The sequence below is a fragment of the Pholcus phalangioides genome, unplaced genomic scaffold (assembly GCF_987345545.1).
Source record: "Pholcus phalangioides strain wild (caught in Gottingen) unplaced genomic scaffold, Ppha-v1.0 ptg000007l_1, whole genome shotgun sequence".
Classification (NCBI taxonomy): Eukaryota; Metazoa; Arthropoda; class Arachnida; order Araneae; family Pholcidae; genus Pholcus; species Pholcus phalangioides.
The window spans coordinates 64,153,180-64,174,368 of NW_028301600.1; the positions used below are offsets into that span (position 1 = coordinate 64,153,180).

The following is a 21,189-nucleotide window of genomic DNA, read 5'->3' on the forward strand; positions in this document are numbered from 1 at the left end:
TGTGACAATGATCAATGATACAATAGCATGATGAAACTTTTAGTGGCAGGTAAGTTTCTATTTTGTTTCGTAAGTCAAAACGAATTTGAGTACATGGAATAGAAGATTCGGACTATTTGGAATTGAGATGGCAAAAGTTTTGTTTAAAATGAGCACATAAACAATGGTACATTAAATATATACATAATTAGATAATATATGTACTTTATGTGCATCTTCCTGATGTTGTCACAAAGGTAAGCTAAATATAAATTTTGTGATCAGATCCGTTACTGTCCTTATTGTGTCGCTATATATTTTATATGACAATTATAAAGTAATAAGTGATTTCATCTACAAGTAAGTTCAGAGATCATTTGTGTATTTCATTTTACGAGCATGGAATTGCGAAACTCTCTGGAATTGATAAAGAAGAAACGAAATTATAGGAGTCTGTGTCAAAATGTATAAGAAAAATTGCTGGAAAGATTTTTTTCCCATCTAAATCAGATACAACGAGATTCACTACAAGGTCAAGAACCTTGAATATACGTTTCAACGGTGAAATTTCGAATTGTGCTATTTTGTTTTGTTCTCGCTTTATTAAACCTGCACGATAGAAGGAAACACGAAGTATTGCTAACGGGAAACAATAGTAAAGTTGAGTTGCAAAAACATGTTATAAACGTGATTTCTTCTCTCTTAACCTTGATCATCATCAAAATGATCATCACGAATTTTCGGACCGCAAAGAAATAACTCTCTTTCCGAACCTTATTTCCCGAGAAAAATACTGTTTCAGTATTCAGTAACAATTACGGATTTACTTCGTGTTAGACAAATTACAGACAGAAAAAGAACACGTTTCTATTCTTCATTTCGAAAATTTAAGAATTTCATAATCTATTATCAGCTCTATGATCTTTCTACTGTGTTTTGTTTCTGAATTCATTGTATTCAAACAGTTTTCATGAATACTCTATATGTGTATAGATGCATTTGCTTGCACACGCATGGGAGTTAATCACTCAAATTCAGCGAAAATCAGGTTATGTTACATGTACCAGACTGTATAAAATAGTTCAAAATAGAGGTTTATTTCCGGAGTGTTTCAATGCTGTATAGAGAGAATGTTACTATACATAAGAATTTTTAACAACTAAATAGACATATTTCAACGTATTGAATAGTAATAAAGAAGTAATTTTGTGATTTATTCTTACGTTAAAAATTTGAATGTTTATTTTTGATAGTACATAAAAATATTTCGGCTGTGATATTTCGGATGCAATATTTTATAACTTTTCCGTAGAAGTGAGAATTAATTATTGCTGGAAACGTAGAAAAGCATGACCGCAGCTTTCGAACTTTTCAACATTTTGAAGATGATTAGGAAACAAAAAGTTTTATTCTTCAACCCATTTCTACGTTACAAATGAGATGCACGAGCAGCTTTATATACTTGGCGCATGAAAAAAAGCAGAAGCTGTGCAATGAAATGTTTACCGCTGGCCTTGCTGTGCTTACTCAGCTGGAGCAACGCTAAACACTTTACGTCAATGTAATGTCTGATTCGATCATCTAGTTCCTTTTATTTAGCTTTCTTTTTGCTCGTACATCGGAATCATGTGCGACCCAAATACGTTTATGACCTTCCTCTCTTTCTCGATTTTTTGTTATTAAGACACCATCAGCTGTTTCAGTCAATTTGACAAATGTTTGATGTTTTCGATTTGCTAAAAAACTGCTTTCGGTTCATCTTCGCGTATGTTCATGAAGTCAAAAACAAACACGTAACGAGAGCAAAATTAAATCGTGACTTGAAAGTCTTTCGATAAATGATATCATACGCTAATTAATTATTGAAGAAGTTAATTATTTATTGCGATAATTTTTCGCTTCCGGTTTGCGACATGAAAAATAGTTTTATTTTGCTTATATGTAGAATTTCTAACACAGCCAAAACAACTTGAATGGTTAGTAAGTGCAGGAAACGTATGTTTTTTTCTTATTTCGTCTTCTAAACAGATATAAACTTGATGACTACCGATTTAAGTGAAAGTCAGTTCCAATTGTGAACTCTTTGCATGTGTGTGTGTTTATCAATTGTTATCGGTGTTAATGATTGCTTGAGGCATTTCCTCAGTTATTATGTTAGTAAGATATCGCATAAAAAAATGAAAGAAAGGGAAGTGAGAAAGTCCTTCTCGCGCAAAAAAGGCATAATGAAAAAAAAACGCAACTGTCATGTAAGAGGCTAGCTAACTTATTGTTCAATTTCACTGCTTTTTTTTTTCTGTTACAGTTGTCATTTCGTTGTTTTCACTTAACTATTGAGCGGATAGCCGTACACTCTCCAATAACAATCGTTCAATGCAATCGGTGATTAGTTAGCCCGAAGCTGTTTTTCGTCCGTGATATATACACGCCGACGCGAACTCGAGTTAACGAGTTAACCCGCCTGACAGACCACGCGCGTTTTTTTTTTGTTTTGCTTCTACTCCGCCCTAAATATCATGTAACAGCTGATGATGGCCTTCCCTCGTAGATGGTGGCTGTATTATCATGATTATTATGTACGGCAGCATTTCTAGCTTCCTTGTCGTGATAAAATGGAATATTGTGGCAAACGTATTTATACATTTTTTTATTATTTTAAGAAATATCACAACTTATAATAATGACAAAAAACCGCAAAAACTATGTTCTAGTAAAAATATTATTAAAATAATTATTTAAATATTAATAAAATATAATTCACCATTTATTTATTTCAACATATATTTTACACATACTTTCAATTGCATATGCTATGCTACTCTAGTGCAATGTTTTATATATCTCCAATACTCATGTTTTTGCAAATTTTCGAACATTAAGAAAAAAAACGCATTGTTAACATTTGCGCGCATGATAAAATAGCATGGCATCAATGTAATTGAATAAAAATTAATCCAAAATAAAGAAAACTGATCAGTTCATAAAATGCAACAAAAGATTGAGATTTCGTTGACTCAATCTTATTTTGATTCAAGTTTAAAAAAATAATTGAATAACTTTGTTCTTTAAATCAAATATTTGTGAATGGATCTCAAATATTTAGCCTCATTTTATGAACTGAACAGTTTCCTTTATTTTGAATTAATCTTTATTCAATTACGTTGATATCATGCTAAATGTATTTCATCATGCTTGAAGGTGTTAATAATGCATTTTCTTTTTGTATTTGGAAATTCGCAAAACTAAGTATTGGGGATATTGCATATAAAACATTGTATATTGGCATAGAATAGCATCAAAAATATGTGTATCAAATTCGAAAAAAGCCAATGATTAAATAACATTTTTTATCATGTGTTTACTACAGCTTTACTACACTTTTTTGAGGCTTTTAACCATACCATGTTAAAAAAAATGAGACCCCTTAACAATATCATCTTTCTTCTCGAATGTATAAATCGGATATTAAATGTATCGAAAATGATAAAAACGTCATAAAAATCTGAGTCAGTTTCAAAAACAAAAATTATTTAGTTTATTTATTTATATACTTTATATGTATACATGAACCGTTCCATTTTTTATTTTACATAATTAGATTTTATTTGATACTTTATTATATTCAAATCTGCAACGTTTAGAAATTGCCATGAATTACTTCAAAAAATTCTACAGTGAAATAGCGAAATTTAAATTACTTTTAAATTCGTTGAAAACAATTTACGGTACAATAATTCGTAAGAAAATGTATAATTTTCTTAAAATGAAAGTGATATAGTGATAATGAAAGTGGTGTAGTGATAATGAAAGTGGTGTAGTGATAATGAAAGTGGTGTAGTGATAAATGAAAGACGAATGAAAGATAAATGAAAGATGAATGAAAGCATATGTAAGTGATATATGAAAGCATATGTAAGTGATATATGAAAGCATATGTAAGTGATATATGAAAGCATATGTAAGTGATATATGAAAGCATATGTAAGTGATATATGAAAGCATATGTAAGTGATATATGAAAGCATATGTAAGTGATATATGAAAGCATATGTAAGTGATATATGATGACCAACCAGACCCAAATTTTTACTTATGAATCGTAGTTTATCAATTAGATGTTTAATTTAATTATATAGTATTTTTTATATCATGACCAGCATATAGCATTATTATCTTGTAAACAATTTGCCTGCATTAAACCACAACAGAGAGAGAGGAACAGTTTTGCTATTTATCGAATTAAATTTATCTGCATGCAACATGCCGGTGGATACTTTACGAAACACTACTTTAAAGCCATATAAATGCCAAGTATTTCGCAAACGAATGTATTCATTAATTTTCATGAATTTGTAATAAATTCTTTTCACTGAAAAGTGTGAAAGAAAAACATGAATCATGGTATCGTGATAATTATGAGTTTGAACATATATATGACTTACGCTTCTTTAGCATAATATATTGAAGAGGACCTTGAACGTATTATATAGCTTATAAACAGATCTACATAAATATCATAAACTTACACTGCTCAAGAAATTTAATACAACACTAAGCCTGCTGTTTTGAATTCTAAAAAAAATAATTTAATTTAAAGTATTTTTAATCCAATTTTTGAATACAATGACACTATATTCTATCGAGAGCAAGAAATCCCTGTAAATAATATTCTCACAAATAGTGAATAATAGTAAGGAAAGAGAAGAAAAGAACACCAATCCAGTTTAGGTAACCATTCCCAACAGTAATGGAATTTTCATTCCAGAATACAACAAACAAGTAATAATAACAAACATTTTTTTTGATAGAAGGTCAGACAGAAATATTACTATCAAGGACGAATCTGGAAGCTTTAAAATGGGTGGAAAAAAAAAAGATAATACGTGAACAAAAGCGAAATGATGGCAAACAGTTCAATAAGACCTCAACAAGGTCGAAGATGGTAAGCATGGAAAAAAAAACATGGGTGTGGAAAAACTGGAATGATGTGAGCTTATTCTTGAAAGATGAACCCTAGTTTTTAACATACATAAAAATCTAAATATTTTCAAATACTTTTCTGAAACAGGAACAAACCAAGGTGAACAAGTAATTAGGAATTTTTCCAATTTTTTTTTTCTGTCGTATGGACTTCGTTAAATCTTCTTAATTTTTAAAACTCCACAACTGGCATGCCACACAGAGGCGGCTTAAGCGAGGGCGCAAGGGGGCGGTTCACCCGGGCGGCAGGTTGTAAGGGCCAGTAGTTTGAGCTTTTGTTCAGAAACATAAATTTTGAAAATTTTTAAACAAGAAAAAGGCACGACAGCACACGCCGTTACTCTTTTGAACCACACCCTGAAAACGAAAATGTCGAGAAAACTACAGGGAACAGGCATGGCCTGGGATCGTAATACCAGAAACAGGAATGGATTCTATCACACTGAAAAAGTGGTTCTTATCACATGGGGAGAGTTAAAATGGTTTCTATCATATAGGGCAATTTGGTTCCTCTCTCAGAGGTGGATTTTCGGTTTTGCTGGCCTGCGAGCTACAAGAATTTTGCGCCCTTCTAGTCTAAAAAAATGTATAGTTTTTTTGCCCGCTCATTCCTCCAATCAGCTGCGCTATAACCCAATTGCCCCACCCTTATAAATACGCATGTGTCTTTAAGTTACTCTTTTAGTAACTCACATTCTTGCGTACTGTTTAGTCTCTCCTATGCTCAAAGACTAGGTTTCTCTTTTTGTCGCTCACTGACCAAGTTCCCTTACTCTCTGCAAAGGCGGATTTGTAGTTTTAAAACCTCTCGGCTGCACAAATTTTGCCGCCCTGGGCTATAGGCTGCTAAAACCCCCGCACGAATATACGCCACTGCCTCCACTCAGTAATTTTGCGGGAGTGGTGAAATAAAAGCAAAAAAAGAATTTTGATTTCTCACTTGTCCAGAACCTGGAGCACCAGAAACCCTTCACACTCCCCGGGTTTACACCCTGGGAACCTTGGAATAGGTATTTTAGCGTTAGCAAGGTTCAACTCTACTAAAAAAGTAGATTAATTAAAATGTTGAATCCTATAAGGAAATAAAATATGATGGCTCATCAATAAGAGCTGTAATGCGGAAAAAGTTATCGGTCATAATTAAGAACGGTGAAATAATAGTTCTGAACCAAAAAACTGTATAATTTCTTTCAAAACGGAACGTATAGTCAAACATATTTTGTAGGCTGAAATATGGTGTGTGTGTGTGTGTGTGTGGTTTCGGATGGGTAAAAAAGCGACATATCCCAGATTCCCTTTGGCTAAAACCTTTTTATCCTCACACCGGGGTCGACTTTAGGGACGGTACATGAGGTTTTGCACCCGGGCGGCCGGTGAGGTAGAGCCGCCCCTGATTCTGCCTATAGTGTAACGTTAGAGTTTTCAGTCATTGTGTTATATTAGGTGTCTCGGAACTTCACGTACAAACTGGGAGGGGAGGTAGAGAACATCACTAGGAATCATAATCGTATAGGAAACATGGTCAGAAATAGATGGCATTGTACCTGACCTCTCTAGGTCACATGCCCCCCCCCCCCAGATCACCTGATTAATCTCCTCTTGATTTTTTTTTCTGGGGTGCCTTTTGAAGGCAATTGTATACAAAACACCAGTAGATTCAGACATGGACTTGGTGACACGAATCACCATCGCTGCTGCTGCGATCTGTGAAATGCCCGGTTTCTTTTTAAATCTTCAGCAACCCATGCGGCGTAAATGCCAATGGGAGAAATTTTGAACCCATCCTGTGATGCTTGCAACTATTGTTGTACTCTTTTTTGGGTAATAAAACACTTTACACTGCTTTCTGTATCCTTACTGTGTCCTTATGTCTCTTTATCACTTGAGGGTGGCATTTCCGACCGTGCTTTGCTATGTGATTATGATTCCTAACGATGTTCTCTACCTCCCCCTCCAAATTTGTACATGGAGTTCCGGGACACCCTGTATAAATACAGTTTTCATCTGCGATTTCGTATGTAAGCTCTTACCTTATAAAGACGGTCGAATAATATCTCAAATACCAATTATATTTGCATATCTGGCAAAGATTTTATTTCGCAAGAGTTTCATCACGGTTATAAGCATTAAAAATCCATTTATTATGACTTTATTCTAATTTGAATTGACCATGAAACTGATTGGAAATCATTGCATGTACTCTCGACAGTGAATAGCATAAAAATGGAGGATCACCTGAAGCATGCGTCTGCAAAAAAGAAAAATGAAATCTAGAGCTATGGGGTTTTTTTTCTCCCGATATAGCGTTTTTCCTCTTGCAATAAGGGAAGTCGAGTGCTGTCCGTTTTAAAATGCTTATACAGCCCTTGACCTAGTTCTTAGGTTTGCTACCTCCGATGGAATAGCCTAGCATTCCGGACAACTAGTGGAAACTAAGCTGTTTTTATGATTTTTATGTTGAAATGGTTTTTCTCTCTCTCTCTCTCTCTCTCTCTTAGATCCGCAACAGTGCAGACGGAATTCTTATTTTTTTTGTTAAAAAATCTGTTGGAGCGTGTATGAATACGCTATCGCCGATTTATCGGAGGAAATACTTTTAGACGATTTCGCGGTCAGGTCAGTTTTAATAGCTGTAAAATGTGTTTGAATATCAACCTACGATGGGAAAACGAGCATGTGCTGTTTTTGATCTCGTAATGTGAGGAGTCATCAAAAAATAAAAGACTTTATACGTCTAATTTGAAATTTTCGTCATTCTATACCATTTGCATTAAGGGTACTCAACTTTTTGGAAAGTGCGGATATCTTCATTGATATGAAAAGGTGTCGTGGGCCACTTAAGTGATCTCGATGAGTGCCGCCGCAGGTCACTTAAATGATCTAGAACTGTGCTTGAGTGATTTAAAATGTTCCGCGCGTCATTTCAATGATTTGCAAATGTGTCGTGGGCCGATTAAGTGCTCTAGAACTTTCGCGGATCCCTCGAGTTTTCTGGGAACGTTCCGCGAGACTTATCTTGAACTGCGCATGTGATCACCAAAGTGATCTGAAATTGTGCCGATAGCCGCATAAGTTGCTCGAACTCCTGTGCCGTTGTCACTTGAATGATGTGGTAAAATATGCCGCTTTGTTTATTATTGAAAAGTTAGGTTTGAGATCACGGGCTGCATTATAAGACACTGAGGGTCACATATGGCCCACGGGTCACGCGTTGAGCACGTATGGTGTAAAACGAGGGTCCTCAACCTTTTGGAGAGTGAGGGTTACTTTATTGATCAGGAAACGCCTCTCGGGCCACTTAAGTGATCCGTAAATGTGCCGCGGGTCACTTAAGATATTCGTGAATGTGCCAAGACTACTTAAATGATCAGGAACTGCGTAGTGGGGTCACTTTGGTGATGTTGTAAATGTGCTGCCGGTCACTTGAATGATCTAGTGAAGTAAAAATGTGGCGCAGGCCCCTTGAGTGATGCAGAACAGCACTCCAGGTCACTTTATTTACCTGTAAATGTGTCACGGATAACTTTAGTGATGTGATAATATGCCGCTTAGTTCATTTTCACAAAATTAGGTTTGAGGTCGTGGGCCACATGAGATGACTCCGAGGGCCACATTTGGTCAGTGGGTCATGGGTTGAGCAAGTCTGATTTACATACTGGAATTTATATTTATTAGTGAAAGACTATACTGGTGAGTGTCCGAAGGAAATAAAATTCTTGAATTGATTCTGAACTTGAAGTAAAATAAGAAAAAAAAATTACCAGCAAAAAGAAGAAGAAAAGGAAATTGTGTGTCTTGTTGAACGAAATAAGCTGTATCACTAACGGAATTTTCCATGAAATGATAACTAATGGAACTGAAAAACTTGAAACTTTGATAACGCCGCCGATAAAGAATTTAATTAGTGAAAATAGCAGATACCGAAAGAATTTTGTCCCCAAAAACTAAAGGAAAATTTTCTGTGGTATCGATAATTGGAATTTTTGAGTTTTGTCGCTATTTTAGTTGCTAAAACAATGGTCTCAAAGAGATTTCAAAGATTGTCGTAAAACGTGCCAAAAAAATCAATTTGATTCACTAATGTCTGAGAAAATTTTCTTTAAATATTATGTGATATATTTTTAGTACAATAAAGTGGTGATATGGGAGGGGATCATGGGATGCTCCCCGCCCCCACAACATCAAAGAAGTGTATATAACACATTCGGGTAATACGGAATACCCCTTTTGATATGGAATACTAGTTTTTAATCAACCCTGTTTCGGAAAAAGATGCAAATGACTTGAAACTTTAAGAAAATATTGCACTAATGTTGCGCAATACTTCTGTGAGTTCTCATGAGAATAGCACGTATATTCACGAAAATATGTTTCCTATAAAAATTCTAACTTTCATCGCATGATTTTTGCTTATAACGTGCTGAAAGTTTGTTTGTAACCAATGTTTACGACATTTACAGAAAACATGACGCTATACATGACACATAATGTATAAAAATTTACAATGTGACAAATTATTATTCAAATTAGATATGAGTAGTTTTAGTGAATGATCATTAATTTCAATAATTGCGCATGCGCAAGAAATATAAATGTTATTTTTAATAATTTGATTGTCAGATATATTGTGCAACTTAAATGAAAATTCCAGTTGAATGTCATGAAAATTCCGAAAGATATACGTGATATTGGGAGCCGTAATTTTGAAACATGCTGAAAGTAACTGAATAATAAGGGATTTTCCACAAATTGCTATACGTTTCTTTGCTGTTATTTGATTATTTCGAGAATAAGCCCACAGTATTATACGAATGAGCAAAGAAGGGTGTCTGATGCTATGTAAGAGAAGTGTTTTAGCATAACACGCGTGCATGATGTCAAAATAAAAAAAACTGAAGTCAAAAATGAAATAACTACGAATAATCGTATAGCAATTTGTGGAAAATCAATTATTATTCAGTTATTTTCAGCAAGTTTCGAAATTAGAGCTCACAATATCTCGTATACCTTTGTGAATTTTCATGACATTCAGCTGAAATTATCATGTGAGTTGGATTATATATCTGACAACCATATCATAAAAAAATAAAATTTATATTTCTTGTTCATGCGCAATTAATAATAATTTACTAAAAATACCCATATCTCATTGATTAATGATTTGTCACATTTTGAGAATTTCTATATAGTATGTTTCACGTGAAGCGTCATATTCTCTGTGAATTTCGTAAAAATTGTTTGAAAACTCGGCAGCAAAAATCGTGCGATGAAAATTGGAATTTTTACAGAAAACTACATTTTTTTATTAAATTTACATTTTCGTGAATATACGTGATATTTTCACGAAAATTCACAGAAGTATTGCACAAAGTTGGTACAATATTTTTTTAAAAGTTGCAAGTCATTTGAAGCTTTTTCTATTACAGAGTTTATCAAAAACGATTTTTCTTATTTAATTTTTTTTTCTCCTAAATGGACTCGTAACTAAATTTTCACTGGAAATGGTGAATACCAAGTATACATGACTGAAGTTTCAAAACGATTCACCCAGTATTTTTCTAGAAATTCGAGAAAAAACGTCTAAATTTCAAAAAGGACAGACATTTGGAAACATAGTGTATGTACTGACATCATCATCCATCATCGAGTGCCCCCCAAGACATTCTAATTTTATCTCCGCTTACGAATAAACAGAGGCACAAATTTTACTCGTTTATAAATTGAAATTTTTTATATGTTCACCCCGAATATCTTTTGTTGAAATCAATATTTCTATCACAGCTAAATTTCTCTTTTCTCGCTGATTATTATTTTTTTGTGTTTTACTCTTATTTTAGAATCAACGGGTCATTTTTATTAATTTCGGACACCCTTCGTGAAATAGCCTATATATGGGATGTATATGAAACAGGAGAATTCAATTAATTCGATTAATTTTTATAATTAGTTTTTAAGACATTTCAATCGTTACTGTATTACTTGGATATTTTGACGTTTCTTCACTTGGAACGTTTAACGAATTTTTTTTTCAGAATTTTCGGAATATTCCACGACTTTTATGGATGCAAATTGTAGCATCAGAAAGCCAAGCTCTAAGTTTAAACTGACTTATAAAATTATATACATATTTTTATGGGCACATTTTTATGGGCATCTTTTTATCAGCCACCTCGTTGGGCATTTTGCCTGTTGTGGCGTTGTATTTGTATTTGTATTTGTATTTGTATTCCTAATTCTCATGATAAAAAATCATAACCTACTCATTACATCTTTCTTTTACGCGTGATTAGAAACAAATGATTATTTTTTAAAACCCTATTTTTAAAACACATTTCTAATAAATTTGCTGTATCTTTTTTTTTATTGTATTCACCCACGTAGCATGGCGTTTATGAAAACTTATCATCATTACGCAAAGACTAGTTACAGGTATTCGAACCGAAATTACATCATCTCTAAAATTGGCGGTATTCCAGGATTTCTGTTGACTTCAAAGGGTGTGAAAAAACAATCGGATGTTTCAATAAAAAACACGAGTTTTCTATTTTACAAGTTATAAATATTTATACTCATTTCGTATTAGACTATTCCTGCTATTTTGGTTGTGAATGATCTTCCGTGTTTTTTCTCCTATTCATATGTATATCAGATTACATAGTCGAAACATGATGCTCTAAAAGTGTCATCATCCTTTTTCATTGCATTGATGAAATATATTTCACAAGATTATATTTTTAAATGGAAAATGACTAAATATAACACCGCGATCTCAAATGACTGTGATAGATGTCCAAACAATAATAAGTTCAAACGTGAAAAGCCATATTACGAAATGATGGCCAAGTACAAATGGAACTTCGTTAATTCGAATTTTGGAAAATCAAACAAATACAGGCGAACTTGGATATTTCGAATTCGATTAATTCGAATTTTTAGATAATTTGGATAATAGGAATTTTTCTTGAATTTCCTATTCAATTTAATGTTAAAATTTCTAGTTTAACTCGAATTTTTTGGATAATTCAAAGTTGGGGGAAAGAATCATGATTTTTGTATTAGCAAATTTAGTTCGGAAAAATTCTACAATAAGTCAGACTTTGCTTCTCACAATCAATTTGTTAGACAACAAATTTTTAAAGACAAATAAAAGTTTGAAAATTCTATTTTTCCCTACTTTTTTTTGATAATGTAATGCTCATTTTAATATTGTTCAGCTGGAGTGCATCGAGAGTTTTTCAACCTATAGATCAAGGTGAGCCATTCAAACTCTAAATGTTTTTGTCGTCGTTAAGAGTATGGAAAATATCGGAAAGTTCACAGATTGTAATACGTTAATGAAAGTATGTATATTTTCTTGATAGCATAAGAATGATAAGCTAATTTGGGGAAATTGTTTCATAACGGATAATCATGAAGTTATAGAAGAGTTGATCCACTTTGCCCAAGAATATTGAGAAGACACCAACGAATAAGGCAAATACACATGTGTATTTGCCTTATTCGTTGGTGTCTTCTCAATAATCATGAAGTGTTTCCGTAAATCGGGCTTTGAGCATGATAAAGGAATTCTGCAGTAATGATGATTCCCCAGAACTGTGGGAATAATGTAGCAGCCAGTAACGGATCCAGGATAGATTAATTAGATAATTCGAACGTTTTTCAGTGTATTTTGAATTAACCAAGTTCGACTGTACATAGATTGATTTAAAACTAGTGATGTCAAAAAACTTTCGTTACAATTTGTTATTTTAAAACTGAGGACAATGGGACGGCGTTAGGGGAAGAGTGAAAAATTCTGTTCTAAATTTATTTATTATTGAAGGGAAAACCCAAACTCTTAAAAATGAAGGTGAAACACCAAAGTGAACTAGAAGAGGGAGGACATTGAAAGATGCCACTAGCTACAAACCGCAGGGCGTGTTTGACCGTGAATTAATATCATATATTATAGCTAGTAGACGTTGAAGGGAGACCGTAAATTATGGAAGAAATTCGTGTAGCAGTTTATCTCCGTCTTGAAACCTTGTTCATAAAAATCTTTCCAAGGTTTTGCAGTTTTCGGCGTCAACGTAACCAGTCTTTCCGTCTCGCGCGACAAAAAAGTAGACGTACTCGTGGGACAAATGGATGTCTTTGACATTTCTGTTCGATAACGAATCAAGTGCAGGTTAATTATCAGGCGCCGCCAAAATTACTCGAATGTGTAGTGCAAGTTCACGAAAAAATATTCAATATAAATAGTCTATGAATAGTAATATAATGTAATGATTATGGGAATCAAGTAATTACTGTGGGATATCTGCCCATAAGCATGAAATCGAATCAACTTATATTTGGTTCGATGAATAAAGAAAAAAAACCGATTATTATTCTGGAAATCAATATTTATCAGACTATATCACTCATTTTTACCTGCAATCGCCTCCGGATCTATTAATAATTCATTATTAACTTAGATGGGTGCTTTTTCGTCTAGTGTCTAATCAAATTCTTGGAGAACGGATTAATTTAGCATTTAAGAATCTACCTGATCTTTGTTTTCTTTTCCTTGAAAGTAAGTAGCGATGTATTTGACGTGGTATAAGCCTCGTTTTTTGACGTTAATTGACCATAAATGTCTCTAATTAGAGATATATCTCATATTTAAACCTTGTCAAGGCCTTCATATTTTCAAATTCTCTTCTAAATAATAGTAAACTTTTATATAACACGACTCATATTTTAGCAATTCAGAAATTCAATTCTTTTTATTCTATCGGAGCAATACTGTCATAATGCGATTTTGACTTTCGGTGAAACCACAGATGACTATTTTAATGAGTAAAATAAATTATTCAGCATGATTCTCCCATCTTTATAAGAGAGGTTTTTTGAATCATATTAATATATATATATATTATTTATTACTATTTTATAGTCTTTTCTAGCAAAGCCGCAATGTAGTACCCTCTGTAATTCCATCGTAATCTTTTCACGTGATCCAAGTTTTATGAGCGTGAACATCAATATCAATATAGATCTGTTATTCACGCGCATTAAGTAAAAAAAAAGTAGAAAAATAAGTACATAAAATGACTGTATCAGAGAGAAAGCTGGAGCGCATTCCCACATTATTGGATGAATCATCTCCGTGACTCATGGTAGCAAATTTATGTGATTATTTATCCTCATTTTGGCATTTTCAACCGTGGCTTATCTTTTCATGTACGTCGAACATATTTGAATCAATAATCTTAAGATTTTTTTTTACTTCATCTAGGCCTAAATAGTTTCAGAAATTGTCCACAAGATGTTCTTTACTCTATTTATTTCATTATAATATACTTGAAACATTTTCTTCCAGACTTGATGACAAACGTTCTCGACTGGTCAGAAACTATGCTTTTCCGATGATTTATTGATTAATCTTTCAAGAATGGATGTTTGGATCTTATGTATAGGTAAGTTTTTCTTTTTGTTTTGGGTTTCCAGAATTAGACACGTTTTGCTAATTCCGAAATTCCGTAGGTTTAAGTAAATTAAAATTATTATTACTAATGTGTAGTACTCTAGATTTGAAAATATAATGACAATCCGTAAACCAGTTTATATAAAGTGTCAGGTTTTTTTTTCCTCCAAGTACAAAAAGTACGGAAGAAAAAGAGCTCTAGTATGAGTACAGTTACTTCTGCAATGACAAAAGAAAACTTCAATTAAGTACACAAAACATACTGCTTAAATGCATTGCTTATTTACTTGGGCGCGCATGCATAATCGAAAAATTGTTTTCTGGAAACAAAAGCTACTCCAATGCATAGTTGCATATTACGCAATTACATGAATATTTCAAAATTTATTTTCGTCAGTACGAAATACATAATAATTTTATAAGAAACGAATATATGTAGCCTATAAAAAAAATTAAGCTATGTAGAATATCTTCACTAGCCTGGATAACTGAGAATAAGATAACACACAGGCACACACACATATGGAAATATTGTGATTATACTGTTTTAATTGGAACATATGGGCATACTGTAAATACAAATATACAAATACAAGGCCACAACAGGCAAAATGCCCAGTGAGGTGACTGAGAAAAAGATGCCCATAAGAAATATGGATGTCAACCAGGATTGGCTGGGATTACAATGTAAAAGTTTTATAAAATAAAGTTTCTAAAACTTTTATAGTGTAACGCCGGCCTAACTCATAAATGAAACCAAAGCATTTTTAATAAACGCAAGTGAATTCCATGTTTAGGTATATTGGAAATTCTCGATAATGGATGCCCATCGAACAGAAAATTTTGTCTGCTAATGGGGGGGGGGGTGTTTTATTAATTAATAAGCATAAATTAATCAATGAACGCCAGAACTCTGCTACCAGACTTATCCCGTTTCCGAGATCTTTGCCAGCCCTGCTCCGTGGTATAGTCTGGAACACTTTATTATTAAGCCAAAAAAGAATAGAAAAGAATACAAACAAAAAAATATATATACAAAAAAACAAAAATATGCAAACATATAAAAGTATAACTATACATTTCCCTGAACATTTGTTAATAGGCAGTCAAATGCATTTAAGCCGTATTTCATGGGATTCAAAAAATTGTGTGTTAACAGGTGTCTGATAACTGGGAGTGTTACGTGAAGTTTTGCTGCACTTCGAGAGGGAACTTTTATTTTATTTATTCATTTTATAGGCAATGAGTCATTTCAATTTATTGTCTCATGATAATTAGTTATAATAATAATTATTATTATAGGAAAAACAAAATTAGTGTCTCTTCATAGCTTTTGTGCTTCAGGAAATCGATCCACTTCTGTCAAATAACCATTGCATCAAAGTTCTAGCTGAATTTTCTTCTCTAGATTGATTCTCCAAATATCTTTCTATCATCCGTAGCCAAATTATTCCGTTATTCGCATGAAAAAACTATTTCTTACACTTTTTATAAGAAAAACATCATAAAAGAAGCGGAGACATAAATTATATCACTTGACAAGTACTTAATCACCGTGTTATCATTCGATCTATATAGATGGAAAAAAAAAGTGTCGGAAAAATATCTCCCTTGAATGATTCAGGAAATATAATCGGAATAGGAAATTAATGCATTGGTGCAAATAGAATTTATTTCCCCTAAGCCATGAAAAATGTCTCGATTGTGTACGTGTGTCCTCATTTGGACTGAAAAAGTAGATTTTGGCAGTTTTGTCAAGCGCGACCCTCCTATCAGCTTTAATTTGTTTTAATTCTTCCTTTTCTGGTAGTTATGAGCAGATGTAATTTACCCCTTACTGACCTGGTATTTGGAGGCGTTTGGTTTGGTTTGCCGTTTTACATTACGTAAATGAAGTCTCATTTTCTTGGACATAATAAATTTCAACAGACACCTAAAAAAATCAGATCATACTAAAATTTTTACATTCAACTTGCATGCATGTCTTTTAAAAGATATTAAATTATTTTTGCGTCAACAACTTGCTTCAAGTATGATTTTAATTTGAGTGACGAAAATTTTTGCAAGTTCTTTCAATTTTTTTTAGGAATGTTTTTCTTGCTTTCTGGCAAAACAGCTGGAGATGATGAACAGGTAAAGTACTATTAAATCAAAGTTTATTATCATTTAACTTTATCTAAAGGCACATGGCTTTAAATGATAAATTTTGATAATGAAAAAATGATTATAAAATGTTCGAAGAACACGCTGATCGGAAAAATGAAAAATCCTTTAAATTTTTTTGTACTACTTCTTTTATGAAATTAAATAATACTTTCGCATAAACATCATCAAAACGCATCTCATCGTTCAAAAAATTCCCTTTACTGGATATTTTTCTCCTGAACAGGATAAAAATAGGTAGTAAAAGGTAGTAACTGAGAGAGATGTGTTAAATGATCCACTGAATATACATATTATGTAAATATTATTCCGTATTTCACCGCATTAGCCGGAATGCCGTAAAAACCGAGGTCGAGGACACCAGCTTTCTGAATTTTCGAGTGTGGTCCATTACTGGCATGCCGGGAAAAGCGAGGTTCACTGAGGATCATGCGATACATTCAGGGAACCGATATCAATCTATATTAAAATCAGAATGAATGCGTGAATAGCAATACGCATAAAGTAATAGTTTTCATTGTAGCAAACGTGTGTTGTCTAAGAATTTGATGATGATATTGTGAAAATCTCAAGTATTTACTTATCGCTCTAACCTGAATATCACCAGCCTTATACAAAATGCAAATACTGTGACATTTTGTGTGGCAATATCATGCATTGCAGTGCAATTCTTCAATTTTTTGCTCTGCTTCTACAAATCTTAAACACATAATCAAAGGATAACAAAAATTCTTCGCAGTCTACTTATTTTCCTATTTAACTCATCTACAAAAACGAATATGCTTAGTTCCCGATATTTGCAATAAAACCAAGATTTACTGTAGCAAAAGCAGACGTGAAATTCGGACCATCTCTAATGTGGTTCGTAAAACAAAAAGAATCCTAAAATACAGATAACAGACGAGGTTCAAATCAGCTAATCGATTCTTTGAGTCCAAAAACTGTATTTACGAATTTTCCGGAATTTGTGACTTCGGCATATACTGTACAGTCGAATCCCGTTATAACGAACGCCAAGAGACCGGAGGAATCACTTCATTAAAACGAAATTTCGTTATAAAGGAATTCCAGGTTACCTAGCTAGTTCCTATGTAAACTTATTTGGGGGATTAGAAAAGTGTTCGTTAAAACGAGATTTTCGCTATAACGGTATTCGTTAAAACGGGATTCAACTGTCTATGACGGCTAATGTGGGGGAATACTGTACATATATATTTATAGCATATTTGTATTTGTATTTCCATGTTTTAATGCAAATTATACTTAATCTTTTATTTATTAATGTTCTATTTTTTATAGCGTTTTGGATCCAAGATGTACATGGAAGCTTGTGCCAAACAAGAGTTGTTCGCTGATGTGCCACCTCTGAACTTCACCTGCTCAGATAAAATAGCGGGTGGTTATTATGCAGACATCGACACGGGATGTCATATTTTTCATCTTTGTGCTCCTAGTAACCTTCCGGCACTTACAGACCATCCATTCTGCTGTCATCCCGAACTAGTGTTTGATCAGAGGTTTCTCGTGTGTGACAGACCCGAGAATGTTGATTGTCCGTCATCAGTACGTTTTTACAATGATCAGTTTGATGGTCCCGTAAAAGTTTTCGAACGAGAAAATGAGGCGCGAAATAATGAAAGACAATCTCGCATCAATTCTGAATCTCCCGCTGCCTCTGATTCTGAAGACCAACCGCAATCGGTAGATAATCCAGTTTCGGAAAAAGAGAATTCGAATACAAACTCTCAAGTAGCTGATCCTCCTGGAAAAGCTGTAACGTTGCCTCAGGCTTTCAGACAAACATAGGATTTTTATAATAAAAGATTATTTATACAGTAAATGCTACCTATTGAATGTGAACTTTGACGTGACGTAGTGATGATTTGTTGTGTACAAGAAAAATTATCTCATCACAACTATTGTACCCACTTTTATATAATCCGATAATGACGGCGAAAGAATTGCAGTTCTTGTTCTTTTCCATGGAACAGCAATTGCAAGTTGTGCATGATATTTTCAGTCATCATGAATGATCATTCAAGGTGATTTAAATTTAGAAACTATATTTTTTTGCCATTTATAATAGAGTATATCATTCTAGTTGAACTTTGTATGTGTGTACGCACACATTCGAACACAAGTGCCAAAAGGGATAATTCCCTACCCCGTAACAGACGGTTCCTCCATGAACTTTATCATGGATTTTCCACCATGTGAAATGTGATTAAACATGATTTTCCAATGGAATCGATCAAGTGTGACAATAAAGTCAAAACAGAAAAAAAAAATCACTACCATTAGAAAAAGATGTATGATCTCGTATATTAAACTTGTTGCTAGAGCTGATAACTTTAGTGATCATGTCCAAATATAGGTGGAATGTCTATTATTTATTATATGTAAATTTTTTTTAAAAGAAAATGTTTCAATGTCCAGTAGTTTCTTTTTGTCATGCATGTGTTGTTCATTTTCCGAGACAATTTTTATATATCGATTTTAATAATAATCTTATTTGTCTTTAATTCTTGTAACATCTTCTCTTCGAATATTTTTATTTTAATCAGGGAAGAATGTGATGGAATTTGAGGTTTTTGTTGATCAAATTCGAATTTCATAAAATCAATCTCCCTTTCTGTTACTCTAAAACCATTATTTGTTTTTGCACATCATCACACACCAAGTCATTAAGAACAGAATCGTTGTGCCAAATAGTAATTAATCATGAATTTATTTCCATAGTATGATATTTTTGACGAGATATTTTACCAACCTTAGCGTCAAATGTATTGATAACTTTATGAATGTGGTATTGTTTCAAAATTTTCGACTGCTATATGTCATGTTTACTCTGCTTCATCACATCACTTCAATAATTCATATAATTAAGGTGGAGAATTCCATTTTAAATGATATTCTCAATGCCACTTTGAAAAAAATGCCAATTAATATAACTGAAATGTATTTCACTTTTGTCATTTTCTATCGAAAAAATTTTCAAGTTTCATTTCTGTTTTGTTTTTAACAATAACATTTGAATATTTTAATTTTTATTTCATTTTGATTATATAAGGAGTATTATGAATGATTCAATTGGATCATACCTATTTAAAAACAAATAAACTATTTCAAATTATAAATTTTATCGTGGTGCTTCTTCAAATGATATTCTATCGAATTTAAACTTCTGCTATAAGTGCTCATTCGAAAATGTTTCGATTGCTAATAGCCTTGTCTTTCTGAACGAATTTTAATTCCATAGAATGCTCGAGGTAAAATCGCTACAAGCACAGGCGCGCATCCAGAGATTGATGGTAGTGACCCTCCCGCAAAGAGTCATATATATATTATGTAAAATAATATTTTTCTGTCCCGTAAAATACGGAACGCATATTCACCTTACTACGTACTTTGATTCCCACTGAATCGCTCCTCCCTAACACATCACTCTGGATCCGTGCTTGAACGAATCAGTCTATTATTTGTATGTGATTTTTATTTCGAATGTTCAAATGTTAAACTCGTTTTTTTTTCTCTTCAAACGAACATAATTTCCATGTTAATTACTAATCATCTCAGAATATTTTGATTTTGCCATTGTCTTCGAAGTCGATAATGATTAATAATATATGCGTCAATAAATGTTTAGAAAATTATTTGTACAAACTACTTAATATGATATGTTGAGTTTTTTAAATAAAATTTTTCATTAAATATATACTTGTGTATTTGTCACGTACTTTGAAGAAACAAGTGGAGGTTTGCATATAAACTGCCATACAAAAATACAGATACTATTTATTCGAATTTTTTGTGAATCATGATTTCTTTATTTGAATCATCCTTATTTGATCATCGAATTCCTTATTTGAGAAAAATTTTCAACCGGAATCTTTTCCACGTTGGAAAAATATTTCTAGTTTCGTTCATCAGTTTTTAATAGTAAAATAAAATCAATTTATACAGTCATACCTGGATTTAAGCGATTTTCTGCGAAAAATTCCCAGTATTTCAGCATCCATTAAAATTGAGCAAAACTAAGCATTATTGAATTATAATTGAGATGAGAAAACCATATTTCAATCACAATGTGATAATCAGGCAGTTTGTGTATATTGTCCTTTTAATCAGAACACCACCAAGCTTATAGTTTGGCTGTTTAAAGGTGCTATAAAAGTAGAAATCCTTGCTAGATATTTTGGAAATTTATTTGGGTATAACCTAAAACCTTTTGGAATCATAACTTCCATTTTTGAATGGTTGGTCACTGTTCAACACGTTGAGCCAAATGTTATTGCTGTTAGTTCAAAATGATGCTTTTTAATATTTATAGCCAATCATTGTCTATAATTATTAATAATTAATTATGCTTATATAATCATTGTTTCTTTGTATGAAGTCAAGTAAATAAATTTCCAATAGGTCGAAGTGACACGTGAGTGATTGGGTGCACCAGAGTATGATCAAATATAGCATTACACTTGACGTAAATAGATTCGTTTATACATATTTTATAGTAATTTAAAAATTTTAATGATTTCTTAATCATATGTTGGAAAAAACCTGCATTTATTATTACAATCTTTTCGAAAAGACTGGTGTTTTTTGGAAATATTGGTTCC

General features: G+C 32.8%; 1 protein-coding gene across 2 annotated transcripts in view; it reads left to right on the forward strand.

Moving 5' to 3' along the window:
- LOC149085622 (uncharacterized) overlaps positions 1–20,286 on the forward strand; it is a 30,168-nt gene extending 9,882 nt beyond the window's left edge. Inside the window, exons 2-4 of one of the 2 annotated variants that reach the window (XM_089233769.1) lie at positions 14,303–14,399; positions 16,494–16,540; positions 17,870–20,286. In XM_089233769.1, the coding sequence (XP_089089895.1) occupies positions 14,375–14,399; positions 16,494–16,540; positions 17,870–18,376 (579 nt within the window). In that variant the 5' untranslated portion in view covers positions 14,303–14,374 and the 3' untranslated portion in view covers positions 18,377–20,286. The remainder of the gene's footprint in view (positions 1–14,302; positions 14,400–16,493; positions 16,541–17,869) is intronic. The other variant, XM_089233770.1, reaches the window with a different exon arrangement.
- The last annotated feature ends 903 nt before the right edge of the window (positions 20,287–21,189 follow it).